Source organism: Saimiri boliviensis, chromosome 5 (genome assembly GCF_048565385.1).
Source record: "Saimiri boliviensis isolate mSaiBol1 chromosome 5, mSaiBol1.pri, whole genome shotgun sequence".
NCBI classification, from domain to species: domain Eukaryota; kingdom Metazoa; phylum Chordata; class Mammalia; order Primates; family Cebidae; genus Saimiri; species Saimiri boliviensis.
The window spans coordinates 102963314-102977394 of NC_133453.1; the positions used below are offsets into that span (position 1 = coordinate 102963314).

The window sequence follows — 14081 nt, forward strand, 5'->3', positions numbered from 1 at the left end:
TCCCAAAGTGCTGGGATTACAGGCTTGAGCCACCGTGCCCGGCCCTTTTTTTTTTTGAAACGGAGTTTCGCTCTTGTTACCCAGGCTGGAGTGCAATGGCACAATCTCGGCTCACCGCAACCTCTGCCTCCTGGGTTCAGGCAATTCTCCTGCCTCAACCTCCTGAGTAGCTGGGATTACAGACACGCGCCACCATGCCCAGCTAATTTTTTGTATTTTTAGTAGAGACGGGGTTTCACCATGTTGACCAGGATGGTCTCGATCTCTTGACCTCGTGATCCACCTGCCTCGGCCTCCCAAAGTGCTGGGATTACAGGCTTGAGCCACCGTGCCCGGCAACACTTCATTTCTTAATAGATTAATGAAATAAGTTAATTATTTCATCAATACTTTCCTAGCAAATTAGGGAATTTGTTATTTACTGCCCTCATTGTGGAAGGAGTATGGCCTTGTGTTCTGAGCTTTTCTGACAGCCTTATTAGATTCACTGCTTTCTTGCCTCTTATCTTGCCCAGATCCTTTTTAAAGAAATGCACTGGAATTAACTTGAGGGATACAAGACGTAAGAGTCTCATCTTAATTATCAAAGGGCTTACTATTCAAACAGAATATATAAAATATGTATTTTATCCAACTCTCATTGTGGAAAATTCACTCATATTATGTCGGAGCTATTCATTGACTGGCACACAAGGACTTGTTTACCAATACAACGTGGATTGGCTATCCTATTGTTAATAATAATGGAGGGGGAGAGGCATCGTTTGAACTGTTCCCAAATATGTTTTGAGCTGTGTGCATATACACATGGATATAGATGAACACACCTGGACAAACCATTTGTTAAGTACAAAGATACAACTGTAAAAGAATGGGAAAGTTGGGCCGGACGCGGTGGCTCACGCCTGTAATCCCAGCACTTTGGGAGGCCGAGGGGGGTGGATCACAAGGTCAAGAGATCGAGACCATCTTGGCCAACAAGGTGAAACCTCATCTCTACTAAAAATACAAAAAAAATTAGCCGGACGTGGTGGCACATGCCTGTAATCCCAGCTACTTGGGAGGCTGAGGCGGGAGGATTGCTTGAACCCAGGAGGCGGAGGTTGCGGTGAGCTGAGAATGCGCCATTGCACTCCAGCCTGGGCAACAAGAGCGAAACTCCGTCTCAAAAAAAAAAAAAAAAAAAAAAAAAAAAGAATGGGAAAGTTGAGTTTGAACCTTTAATAAGCAGAGCACAGGGTTTTTAATTTTATATTTCAAATAAATGACTGCAAAAATCAACACAAAATATAATTTATCCTAAGTTTATTATTAAAAAAAAATTTTTTTTTTAGACAGGGTCTTACTCTGTCACCCAGGCTGAAGTGGAACAACACAATTTCAGCTCACTGCAACCTTGATCTCCCAGGCTTAAGCAATCCTCCCACCTCAGTGTCCCGAGCAGCTGGGACTACAGGTGTATGCTATCACACCCAACTAATTTTTGTATTTTTTTGGGGGTAGAGACAGGGTTTCGCCATGTTGCCCAGGCTGGTCTCAAATTCCTGAGATCTGCCTGCCTCAGCCTTCCCCAAAGTGCTCGGATTACAGTCATGAGCCACTGCATCAGGCCAATTTACTCTAAATTTAATCTGAAAAACCTATCTGTGAAGAAAATCAAACAATGGAGACCACATCAGTGAGTTATACACAGGAAATCAAAGTAAACATTTCCCACCATCCACTTAACCCATGTTAAAGATTAGGGATACTTGTAGTCTAACAAAATACATTTTTCTGGATTTAGAAACCTGGCACCCACCACCCCAGCCTTCTAAGTGTTTCATAAAAATGTAAAGTCCAAAATGCACCTCCACATTCTCAATAGAAACAGTGTGTGGCAGTAGAAAACTTACTGACCAAAAACCTGTCAGGTTATTGAGACGATAATCAACAATTCAGAACAACTCCAAGACATCTATGTGGGAAAGTTAACTTCCTGACATTAATGCACACAAATTTCTTGAATTAGCTCTGAAGTAGTAAGAAATTCTTACAAAAGTAATCCTAAAACTTCTATAAAAGATCACAGTCCAAAACAAAACCCTGAACAAAAAACCTACACTTTTTAAAAGTAGAAAGAGAAAACTGGTAAAAGCAGAAAGAAAACATAAGTAGAATTATTTATATATTAAATGGTCAAGAGATCTTTGAGATAATCTCTGCTTGAAACCACCTGAGAGGACATATCATGTCTGTTGGCCTCTCTTGTTTGATGAAATTATTTTTTATGTAAATACTATCCTTAACAGAAAGAAAATCATAAGATTTCTTCATAGTACAAAAGAGGCTATAATATCCCTTAACTGAAAATAACTTCGCAAAATGTATACATTAGATGTTCAGTTTTTTATATAAATGAATGAAATGAATGTTTCTTTTGGAAGGGAAACATTCGTTTCCTTTAATCACTCCAAATATTATTATGCTAAAGCAAGGTAACAGACATAAGTTATAATATTCATGGTAGCTGATTTTCAGAATGAGAGCAAAGTAGAGAATATCTTGCTACTCTATTAGAATAAAGTAACAGTTTATTCAAAAATCTCAATAGAAACCCTACATTATTTGCTACATACATCCAAACTTAAGAGCGAAAACAGCAATTGCCATTTAACATGACAATCTTTAGGTAGTATCTTAGAGGAAAGATGAGATATCTGGTAGTATGTTAGAATAGTTAACTCCACATTAAGTTAAAAGTAACTCCGTATTAACCAGACTTTTTAAAACAAAACATTTATTTCCTGTTGATGCATAAAACCGTTGACTTTATTTTACAATATTTTAAATGAAAACACAGAACAGACCTATTTTCCAGTTTTATCTCTTTTAAATTCCCGATTTCCATTAATTAAATCTGTTCTATAAGAGGTATTTCAACGGTACCCCCTTGCCAGCCACCTTGGATGAAAGCATCTTAGACCTCAAAAACTCAAAACAGAGTCAATATTCATACATGTAGTATATTATTAATAAATAAATAAAATGAATACGGCATTCACTGGATTAACATAAAATGAGTCCTCACATTCTATTTTTTCCTCTTTCCAAATCGTTACAGTCACTATGCTATAGGAAACAAGAGGTCGAGACCATACCCATGTTTGTTTACTATGGTATTTCCTTGGTAAAGAATAGACTTTCAATAAATGATTTGGAGAATGTGGAAAATTTTCTTATGCTACAAATAACTGGGCCATGATGTGAAAGTGGTCATCAGAATGTTCTTGTGGCTTACTGCCAAAGGCAACACAACACACATGGTAGGAAATGCAATAATCCCAGTTAATGACTTGTTGATAAGCATGATCTAGGAGAAGAAACATTAAGTGTAGAAAAGAGGCTAAAATGAAATATTTTATTATTTCAATCACAAATGCAATAGAACTTTTGCAGATTTTCCCTGATGCAATCAGGACACTGGCATGCTGCCATCACTGACTGTACTGATTACAGGCATGGCAATTTTTTGTTGTTTGAAAAAGTGCTATTACTTTTTAAAATGACTGGGAAAAAATATGTTATTCCTCCCAATTTGTGAGATAATTTGCACTTGACTATAATCAATGGGGCCTAAATGCTTTTTTATAGCTGGAGGAATTGCTATTATTGTCTAACATGGTGTGTGGTATATAATAGGGAAAAAAGAAAGTTTTCGAAGGAACAAAAGAATGAGATAACCTTTAAAAACAGGTTTCTTTAAAAAAGTGAAGTTAAAAGAATTAAAAAAAAAAAAAGCAGAGCTGTAATATTTGGCTTATAGCCTTCAAACCCTTTAGGATATAGAAATAATGATAGAATATTTTCTCCAAAAATATAATTCTTTAATTGTAAAGCAAAATTAAAACATTACAGTTAAACAATGTTTTTGAATAACTTTTTGTGGTAGATTAAAGGTAGCTATAAATTCTTTCCTACTGAGAGACAGGGTCTAATTCCCCTTCCCCTGGGCTTTTGATTGACTTATGTCATCAAAAGAAGATAGCAGAAGTAATGTTCTGGAACTTCTGGGCCTACATCAAAAGAAACCTTGCAGCTTTGCTTGGCTTTCTTGGAACACTGTCTCTGGGGCCCCTGAGCTGCCACATAAGAAGTCTGACTACTTCGGACCTGCCTTGTTCGAGAAGCCATAAATAGGTGCTTCTAGTCCCACCTGAGCCCAGCACTCAAGCCATTCCTACCTAGGTGCCAGACAGGTGACAGAAGCAGTCCAGGATGCTCTAGACCAGTCCACTGGCCTGTTAAATGTCAACAAAGGACTTCTTTGGATACCTTGTAAAATACAAAATTCTCTCAGCCCAAGTCCTGCTTCATTTCCTGACTCATTAATGATGATAGCTATAAAAAAAAAAAAAAAAAAAAAAAAAAAAAAAAAAAATTGCAGGCTGAGTGTACCTGTAATCCTAGCACTTTGGGAGGCTGAGGCGTGGATTGTCAGAGCTCAGGAGATCGAGATCAGCCTGGGCAACATGGTGAAACCCTATCTCTACTAAAACAGAAAAAATTAGCCAGGTGTGTTGGTGTGCACCTATAGAACTAGCTGCTTGGGAGGGCGAGGCAGGAGAATCACTTGAACCCAGGAGAGGGAGGTTGCAGTCAGCCGAGATCTCGCCACTGTATTCCAGCCTGGGTGACAAAGCGAGACTCCATCTCAAAACGAAAAGGTTTAAAAGTTGTTAGTCCTTCATTTTGAGAAAATAGGTAACTAGAAAATCTTACCAAATAAATGAATACTACTAGAAATACTATTACTTGGGACCATTTTTATCTATCTTGAATCTGTTAATCTATTCAATTTCCATTTATTCCTGGAATCAGAAGTCTTCTCAGGGGCTGTTCTAAGTCATTATATATGCACAGACCCACAAATCCTTTTTATCAGTCAGGCTGAGTGACTGAGGAACCCCCTGAAGGCTGTTTTTGCTAATAGATTGTCTGCAGTTTTATTCTATTTCTCTTTCCTCTAAGAGATCTTAGGTTAACATTTTGAACTTTCACGCACTGATAATTAGGAAAACGGTGGAACAAGAAAGTATAAAGTCAACAAAAATGCACTAGTCACATACAAATAAAAAGAATTCTACTACATGATACAAGCAAATCAGAATTAAGACAGCAAGCTAATCCACATGGGTCCAAAACCAGCTGGTAAGCATGTCACCAAGGGTCAACTTACCCTTTTAGAATTTTGAGAAGTGAGTTTTGTATGAAAATAAACATAAATCTATGCTGAATATTTAGTATTAGTAGCCAGAGAAAAAATTTTGTTTACCTGCAAATCAATATTGTTCTCAATACAGTGTTCATTCTTCTCTACCAAAATCTTCTCATAGTTTTCTGATTTGATAAGACTTTCAACTCTGGTTGTATCTTTCACTTCTGTCTCCAAATCCTTCATTGTAGCAGTTTCATCTTTTACAGTAACAGTATCAGACATCCTCATTAGCAAAGGTTATTTTCGAATTCTACAGGGAGCTTGAAGCCTTAAGAAAAAAAAATTTAATCCAGTTTGAAACATTTTTACATTCAGTTACTGCACAACACTGACTGACTGCTACGTTCCAGAAATAACATGTTGAGTAATATAGACAGGAGCAAAATTCCTGTCTTCAAGGAGTATATAATTCTGTAGTTGATACATCCACATAAAAAAATCACAATACAAAAAAAAAAAATTAAAAAAAAAATTAAAAAAAAAATCACAATACAGTGAGAAAGAGCTATAAAAAGGATGTGAGCCAGGCGCAGTGGTACCCACCTGCAGCCCCAGCTACCTGGATATCGGACAGGATGATTGCTTGAGTCCAGGAGGTTGAGCCCAACCTGGGCAACAATAGCAAGTCCCTATTGCTAACACATAAATAAATACATTTAAAGAGAAAGAATTACAGGTGGCTCATGCCTGTAATCCCAGCACTTTGGGAGGGCAAGGCGGATGGATCACAAGGTCAAGAGATTGAGACCATTCAACATGGTGAAACCTCGTTGCTACTAAAAACACAAAGATTAGCTGGGCACGGTGGCGGGCGCCTGTAGTCCCAGCTCTGTGGGAGGCTGAGGCAAGAGAATCACTTGCACACAGAGGTTGTAGTGAGCTGAGATTGTGCCACTGAATTCCAGCCTGTCAACAGAGCAAGACTCTATCTCAAAAATAAAAAAAGAATATGAGGTGATTTTCATGCACATTTACTTGTAGCAATTCTTAAGAAACATTAAGGAATGAGCCAGATCAAGGTAGAAGGTAATGGCTGGAGAATAATATATTTGTATTTAGAAGACATTAGAAATCTTTCTCTCCAAAGGGATACCTATCATAGCTTTTTCATCTGGATTCCTAAAATTCCAAATCTCTTAATCACCCTGAAATATTTCCAAAAGGAAATAATTAAAAAAAAAAACAGTAATATTCTATTACAGAATACACTTGTAAATTTGAATTAACAAGTATGTTCAGCAATAAGAAAGCATTGAAAACTTTCCTAAATTAAGCGATTCAATGCCAAACAACACATATTATCCAGGCACTCTAAAACATGGAATCCATAGGAAATCAAATACATAAGACTCCAATATATTTCATATCATTAGTGAGTTTAAGAAAACTACTGAGTTCACACTGGGTTAATGTATCAGAGATTAAGCTAAAGACAGCTATCATGTTAAGATGTGAAAAATGTAATAAAAACAGCAGAACTTGGCTGGGTGAGGTGGCTTATGACTGTAGTCCCAGCACTCTGGGAGGCCAAGGTGGATGGATTGCTTGAGCTCAGTAGTTCAAAACCAGGCTGGGCCACCTGGCAAAACCCAGACTCTACTAAAAATACAAAAATTAGCCAGGCATGGTGGTGCATGCCTGTAATCACAGCTACTTGGGAAGCTGAGGCACAAGAATCGCTTGAAGCCGAAAGGTGGGGGGTCCACTGAGCGGTGATCATGCCACTGTACTCCAGCTTGGGTGACAGAGTGAGGCTCTGTCACAAAACAAAACAAACAAAAAAACCAACAATGGCAGAACTTGATATAAACAACTGAGTCTAAAATGCATTTTAAAAAAATGAACAGATTGATATGTAGAGGGATAGACATAGGTTATAGCAGGTATGCTAAAATGTTACCGATAAAATCAAGGGGTGGTTATAGGGGTGTTCACTGTAAAATTCTTTAAATTTTTCATTCTTTTTTTTTTTTTTTTTTTTTTTAAGATGGGGTTTCACCATGTTGGTCAGGCTAGTCTTCAACTCCTGACCTCAGGTGATCTGCCCACCTTGGCCTCCAAAGCACTTGGGATTACAGGCATGAGCCATCATGCCCGGTCAAATTCTTTAATTTTTTCTATATTTCTGAAAATTTTCATAATAAAATCTTGTGGGGGAAAAAAACTAGTGGAATTTATTTTCTGTATGTCAATTTGAAAAATTCATAAGTTCATTTCCTGAAAGAGTGTTTGCAATTAAATATCTAAATGGATTTCAGGGCCAGGGCAGTGGCTCATGCCAGCAATCTCAGTGCTTGGGAGGGTGAGGTAGGTGATCAATTGAGGCCAGAATTTGAGACCACCTTGGTTAACATGGTGAAAACCCATCTCTAGTGAAAACACCAAAATTAGCCGGGCATGGTGGCACAGCACTGCATGCCTGTAGTCCCAGCTACTCGGAAGACTGAGGCAGGAGAACTGCTTGAACCTGGGAGGCAGAAGTTGCACTGAGCCAAGATAGCACCACTGTACTCCAGCCTGGGTGACAGAGTGTGACTCCATCTCATAAATAAATAAACAATTGGATTTTAGCAATTTATAAATACAGATGAAAAGTTTAAAAAGCCAAAGAGAAGTAGATCCTAAAGTCACAGACAGATTGAACTATGTTAAAAAACATCCATGTTTTCCTTAATTATAACCCGTACCAAAGTTAATTGGTTCCTTCTGAAAACCAACAGCTGCAAAATGGTGAGGGGGTGGGAAAGTTACTTAAAACACTCCGGCTCCTTGCTTTTCATAGGTAAAATTTTGCGAGAAAAAGAAAAGTATTTTTCTGAATGACAGGAAAGTATTACCTGATGTGTCCTTTGGATTTGGGATTGTGGTGTCCCACAAAAATAAAATAAAACAATCCAAGGTTCTTTTCCACAGCTGTCAGCCAGGATGTCAATTGTAGTGAACCATCCGTAATCTGGCAGGAGGAGTCCCATGTCCTTGTCACCACTGTAGATTCCTGGACTGAAATGGACTGTCTTGGATCAAATATATCATACTTTTCCGTGGCCTAAAATGAAAGAAAAGAAACTATTTTAACAAAATAGCCAAGGGAAATGGAACATTCCACATGAAACTGAGAAATTAAAAATGTTACTATCAGTTGTTCTATTATATTATTTTTCTAAACAAGAGTCAGAACACTTAGTAACAATGAATTGTAACATGTATTAGCTATGTGAACCTGAGTAAGTCACTAAGGTCTAAAGGATTGATTTGCTAAAAGCAGAAGAGAGAAGAAAAGGGGAAATGGTATGTACTGAGCAGCTACAATGCAGTCAGGGTTATAACTGAGATAGTATCTGTAGATAAGGAGAAGAAAAAAGATCACAATTAGAAACACTTTAAGAACCATGATTTTTAAAGTTCTCTTCTAGAGCTGTAACTCTATGGACTTAAGACTGCAATTTTGAATAGTAATAACATTTTAGATTTTTTTAAATACAAAAGAAAAAAAACAATAAGCCATTTAACAGTTTCAATGAAATCTACATAGTTAAAAAAAAAAAAAGTCAGCTGGGTACAGTGGCTCATGACTATAATCCCAGCACTTTGGGAAGCCAAGGCAGGAGGATCACTTGAGGCCAGAGGCTCAAGACCAGCACGGGTAGCACAGTGAGACGCCATCTCTACAAAAATTTTTAAATTACCTGGGTGTAGTGGTATGCAGCTGTGGTCCTAGCTACTTGGGAGGTCGAGGTAGGAGGATCACTTTAGCTGGGGGTTACACTGAGCTATGATCATGCCACTGCATGCCAGTATGGATGGCGGAGCAAAAACAAAACAAAACAAAAAACCCCAAATACAAAATTTTCTCTGTGTCATATTTTTAAAGTCAGTTTCAGTTTATATTTATTCAGTATGAATGAATATAGCCTAGCAAGTAAACAACTCTAAAAAGATTATATGCCTCTTCTATTGTCCTTTGACAATTTTGTTGTCAATAAACAGAATAGTACAATTTTAATGTGAAATGCCTACATATAGGCATATAGTGAGGTCTAAGCACCAAGAGACCTAACACCAGGACAGCGAAGCATGCATTATAGAGGGACTCACAGTTTTTTCTTTTTTTTGAGATGGAGTCTTGCTCTGTCACCCAGGCTGGAAAGCAGTGGTTAGACACTGGCTCACTGCAACCTCCACCTCCCAGGTTCAAGCAGTTCTCCTGCTTCAGCCTTCCAAGTAATTGGGATTAAAGGCATGGCACACACCACCACATCTGGCTAATTGTTTCATATTTTCAGTAGAGACGGGTTTCACCATGTTGGCCAGGCTGGCAAATCACTGCGCCTAGTCAAGTAACTCACATTTTATACTATTCAAAAACCATTTTGAAATACAATCCCTTAGAACCCAATATATCCTGGTCTGGCACGGTGGCTCACGCCTGTAATCCCAGCATTTTGGGAGGCTGAGGTGGGCGGATCACGAGGTGAGGAGATTGATACCATCCTGGCCAACATGATGAAACCCTGTCTCTACTAAAATATAAAAAAAATTAGCCGGGCATGGTGGCACGTGCCTGTAGTCCCAGCTACTCAGGAGGCTAAGGCAGGGGAATTGCTTAAACCTGGGTGGCAGAGGATGCCGGGAGCCGAGATCATGCCACGAGCCGAGATCATGCCACTGCACTACAGCCTAGGCGATAGAGCAAGACTCCATCTCAAAAAACAAAAAACAAAACCCGATATATCCTTATATATTAGTTCTCATATTTTGATTTCACAATGTTTGACACAAGGATAACAGAAAATGGGGTATCAAAAACAAATGTCAAAAATGTTTTAACTGATACTGTGTCATCTCAATCTGACCAAGATTCTCTAGTCACTACATCAAATGAATGTTTTAAGTTCCACTAAAAACAAACAAAATCCTTCAATGTAATTTTCCTCAGTTTTAGCTTTTTGTCTCATAAAATGGTGGACACAAGATGGCAGCATTCACTAAGCAACCAAATTGTGTTCTTTGTAAAGTGATTTTACAGTTTAAATCATGAATCCCTTAAATTTGTAATTCCATAAAAGCAAGGCTTTTAATCCATTTAAGAAATAAATACGGTACTAAATAAGGCAATAGCTACAGGAGAGAGGGAAGGGGCAAAACTGAAGAGGTGAGCATCTTAGAAGATCCTCTTAGGATCCCAAGGTCCTACGGAACCCCTAAGAAGCAAGAGACCACCTAGTCCAATACTGTAATTCAGCATTCAAGTTACAATTGCCTAGAAGTCAAATGACTTCTTCAAAGTCACACAACCAGTATGTGTGACCAAAACTTGCTAATATGCCACATCACCTGACAACAGACTACATAAATAAATGATTCAGAATCAAAATGACCAGTTATTGCCTGGGAAGGAGTCAATGGCACATAGAAATGGCAATAGAAAGAGAAAGTGCACTAGCATTAGACCAGGGTTTAAATCCCTGCTCTGCTAGTTATATATTCGGTAAATAACTTAATCTCTCTGAGCTGCAGTTTTCTAATCTGTAAAGTGGGAAAAGCTTCCAGGTTTGTTGTGAGGACTGACTGATTTAAACGCAGAGCACCCACTACAAGCCTCTTACAGGGTAGCCCTCCAACAACCTTCTGAATTTACAGGACCCCTACCCATGCACAACAGTAGGCTGACAGGAGGCCACTGTGCACAAGTGACTGCATTTTTGTGTATGGCTCTCATTTGAAGACTTCTAATTGAATATTAAAAATTCATACAAACTGTTGGGTGTAGTGGCTTAGGCCTGTAATCTCAGGATTTTGGGAGGCAGGGGTGGAAGGATCGCTTGAGACCAGGAGTTCAAGTCAAGCCTGGGCAACATAGCAAGACCCTGTCTCTCTTAAAAAAAAAATTATACAAACTTTGAATTCTTCTCCAAAACATTAATGTACTTGTTTAATTTTTAATTTAATTTTTTTTTTCTTTTTTTTTTTGAGACGGAGTTTTTTGCTCTTGTTACCCAGGCTGGAGTGCAATGGCACGATCTCGGCTCACTGCAACCTCCGCCTCCTGGGTTCAGGCAATTCTCCTGCCTCAGCCTCCTGAGTAGCTGGGATTACAGGCACGCACCACCATGCCCAGCTAATTTTTTGTATTTTTAGTAGAGACGGGGTTTCACCATGTTGACCAGGATGGTCTCGATCTCTCGACCTCGTGATCCACCCGCCTCGGCCTCCCAAAGTGCTGGGATTACAGGCTTGAGCCACCGCGCCCGGCCTAATTTTTTTTTTTTTAAGAGACAAGAGTCTCGCTCTGTCACCCAGGTTGGAGTTCAGTGGCACAATCCTGGCTCACTGCAGCCCTGACCTTTGAGTCTCAAGCTATCCTCCCATCCTTGCTTCCTGAGTAACTGAGACTACAGGCGTATACCACTATGGCTAGCTAATTTTTAAATTGTTTTTATAGATATCGGGTCTTGTTATTTTGCACAGGCCGGTCTCAAACACCTGCGCTCAAGTAATCCCCCGTCCCAACCTCCCAAAGTGCTCCCAACCTACAGGAGGGAGCCACCCTGTCCAGCTCATAAACTTGTTTGAAATAAAAATGGTTTCCCTCTCCAAATCTTCAAGTAAAAGCAACGTCTCAGCTTTGGTACTCACTGGAAAAACAAAAACACTCTTTTTTGGTAAACCTATGAAGCCTACACTTCTCAGTTTGCCAAAGGTTGTGTGGGCCTGTGGGTGTCAAGCGTAGAAAGCTACAAGACAGACATGGCACATCATGTCTCTAACGTAACATTTAGAAGTCCGTTAAATGTACTGTCTTAATATAATAGTTGCACAGTAAGTGAAAGATACTGAGTAACTTACAAAATTTAGGAAGACAACTTAGAGGAAAAAATGAACAAAATGTAGGCATTCATTAGGTATATATATCTCAGTCTCTACTATTACTGAAATTTAAAAACAGAATTTTTCAGAATCTGGGTCAACCTAAGAGAAATGGATATATGTGCTCAAAATTCATGTTTAACTTCAAAAAAACTTATTTTACTTGTTAACATGCTATTTATTAGGGACAAGTCAGAGATTTGATTATATACAATTTCTGTGCTACCAGGTAGATAACCAGAGAAATGCCACATGTACCAACTATGATGAGTACTCATAGATGAGTACCAACTATGCAAACTTGGGTTTACATATGCACAAAAAGGATGGCACCTATCCAAAACCATAAATAAAAGGAAATTAAATGTAAAATTAAAGGTCATAACCTTAAAAAAGTAAAAGTATGAATGTACGAAGATACATAAAAAATCTTTTTATAATTTTTGGGTAGGAAAGCCCTTCCCAAGTATGACACCAACATCTAGAAGCCATCCAAGGTAAATAGTTCTAAAACTTAGAACAAGATTTTAAAATTTCTGTATAATAAAATAGAACATAAACAAACGGCAAATCATACAAACGAACTATTTCTAACACAAAAAAGTCAAAATATTTAAAGCAAAGCAGCTCTTATAAATCAAGAGAAAGAAGAACTGGAGAATGACAGGAATAGGTAAGTTACAAAAGAACACAAATAACTACTACCAAAACCAAATACTAATACATATCTACGATGTGCCTCACCCTGTTGTACTATTTTTCATAATGAATTCATATAAAACTCACACAATAGTTCTAAGAAGTATGTCCTATTATCATTCTGTCCTACATATATTAGGAAACTAAGGCACATAGAAAAATCAAGTAATTTGTCCAAGGTCACACAGCCAGTAAGTATGGAAACCATGATTTGAATTGGATGGACTAGTGTTTCATTTCAGGCTCTTACCTGCAATACTGTATCATCATTTTTATGTACCAAGAAAAGGGGCAATTTGTGTTTATGGAGCACCTTTATTTCAAGAGTAATTATGACATAGTAACTCCCTTGCACTGGACTTAAAGTAAATTTATTCTTTTCACATGGAGAGAAGCTATGTATTGTTTTTTTGTACACAAGACAACAGTACTATTTTTTTTTTTTTTTTTTTTTTTTTTGAGATTGAGTCTCGGTCTGTTGCCAAGCTGGAGTGCAATGGCGCCATCCCGGCTTACTGCAGCCTCTACCTCCCGGGTTCAAGCAATTCTCCTGCCTCAGCCTCCTGAGTAGCTGGGATTACAGGCACGTCACCACACCCAGCTAATTTTTGTATTTTTAGTAGACAGGGTTTCACCATGTTGGCCAGGATGGTCTCGATCTCTTGACCTTGTGATCTGCCTGCTGTGGCCTTCCAAAGTGCTGGAATTACAGGCGTGAGCCACTGTGCCCAGCCAACAGTACTGTTAACTTTGTTTGTATTAATGGTCAGCAGGAATAATAGGTACCAAGCTATCAGAACTGCCAGGAATTATATAACCATTCTGCTTCCCTCTATCCTCCCATTGCTTGTGATGATGATTACCAACTATGCAAACTTGGGTGGCAATAAGGATTCAGAGTTTGTGGCTAAGGAACAATGCGATGGCAGTAGCTTACAATAATAAATATGCATGGTTAAGTACCTTCCTCTATGTAACAAAGCATGGCAGAATTAGGATCAGCACTTACAAAAGCAAGCTACTATACACAAAGTCTAAAGACAAGTGGTTTTTCCAGTGAAACTTTTAGTTAGAAGTATTAACAAAAATGCAATATCGATACTGACAATTCAAAATATCACTTTATTATACTGGGGTCTAATTTTTGGTACCATAACACAAAAGAACTGAAAAGTCAGGTAGCCCCCAAAATAAATACTCCAATTTCACACAAGGCAAGTCAATTTACTCTAGGTTAACAAAATATTTAAAAATCATT

General features: G+C 38.3%; 1 protein-coding gene across 9 annotated transcripts in view; it reads right to left on the bottom strand.

Moving 5' to 3' along the window:
* Nucleotides 1-8184, bottom strand: part of R3HDM1 (R3H domain containing 1) — a 123079-nt gene extending 114895 nt beyond the window's left edge. For all 9 annotated transcript variants that reach the window (XM_010330649.3, XM_010330619.3, XM_010330639.3 and 6 more), the window contains exons 1-2: nucleotides 8095-8184; nucleotides 5315-5525 (exon numbers count right to left, since the gene is read on the bottom strand). In XM_010330649.3, the coding sequence (XP_010328951.1) occupies nucleotides 5315-5485 (171 nt within the window). In that variant the 5' untranslated portion in view covers nucleotides 5486-5525; nucleotides 8095-8184. The remainder of the gene's footprint in view (nucleotides 1-5314; nucleotides 5526-8094) is intronic.
* Nucleotides 8185-14081: the final 5897 nt, after the last annotated feature.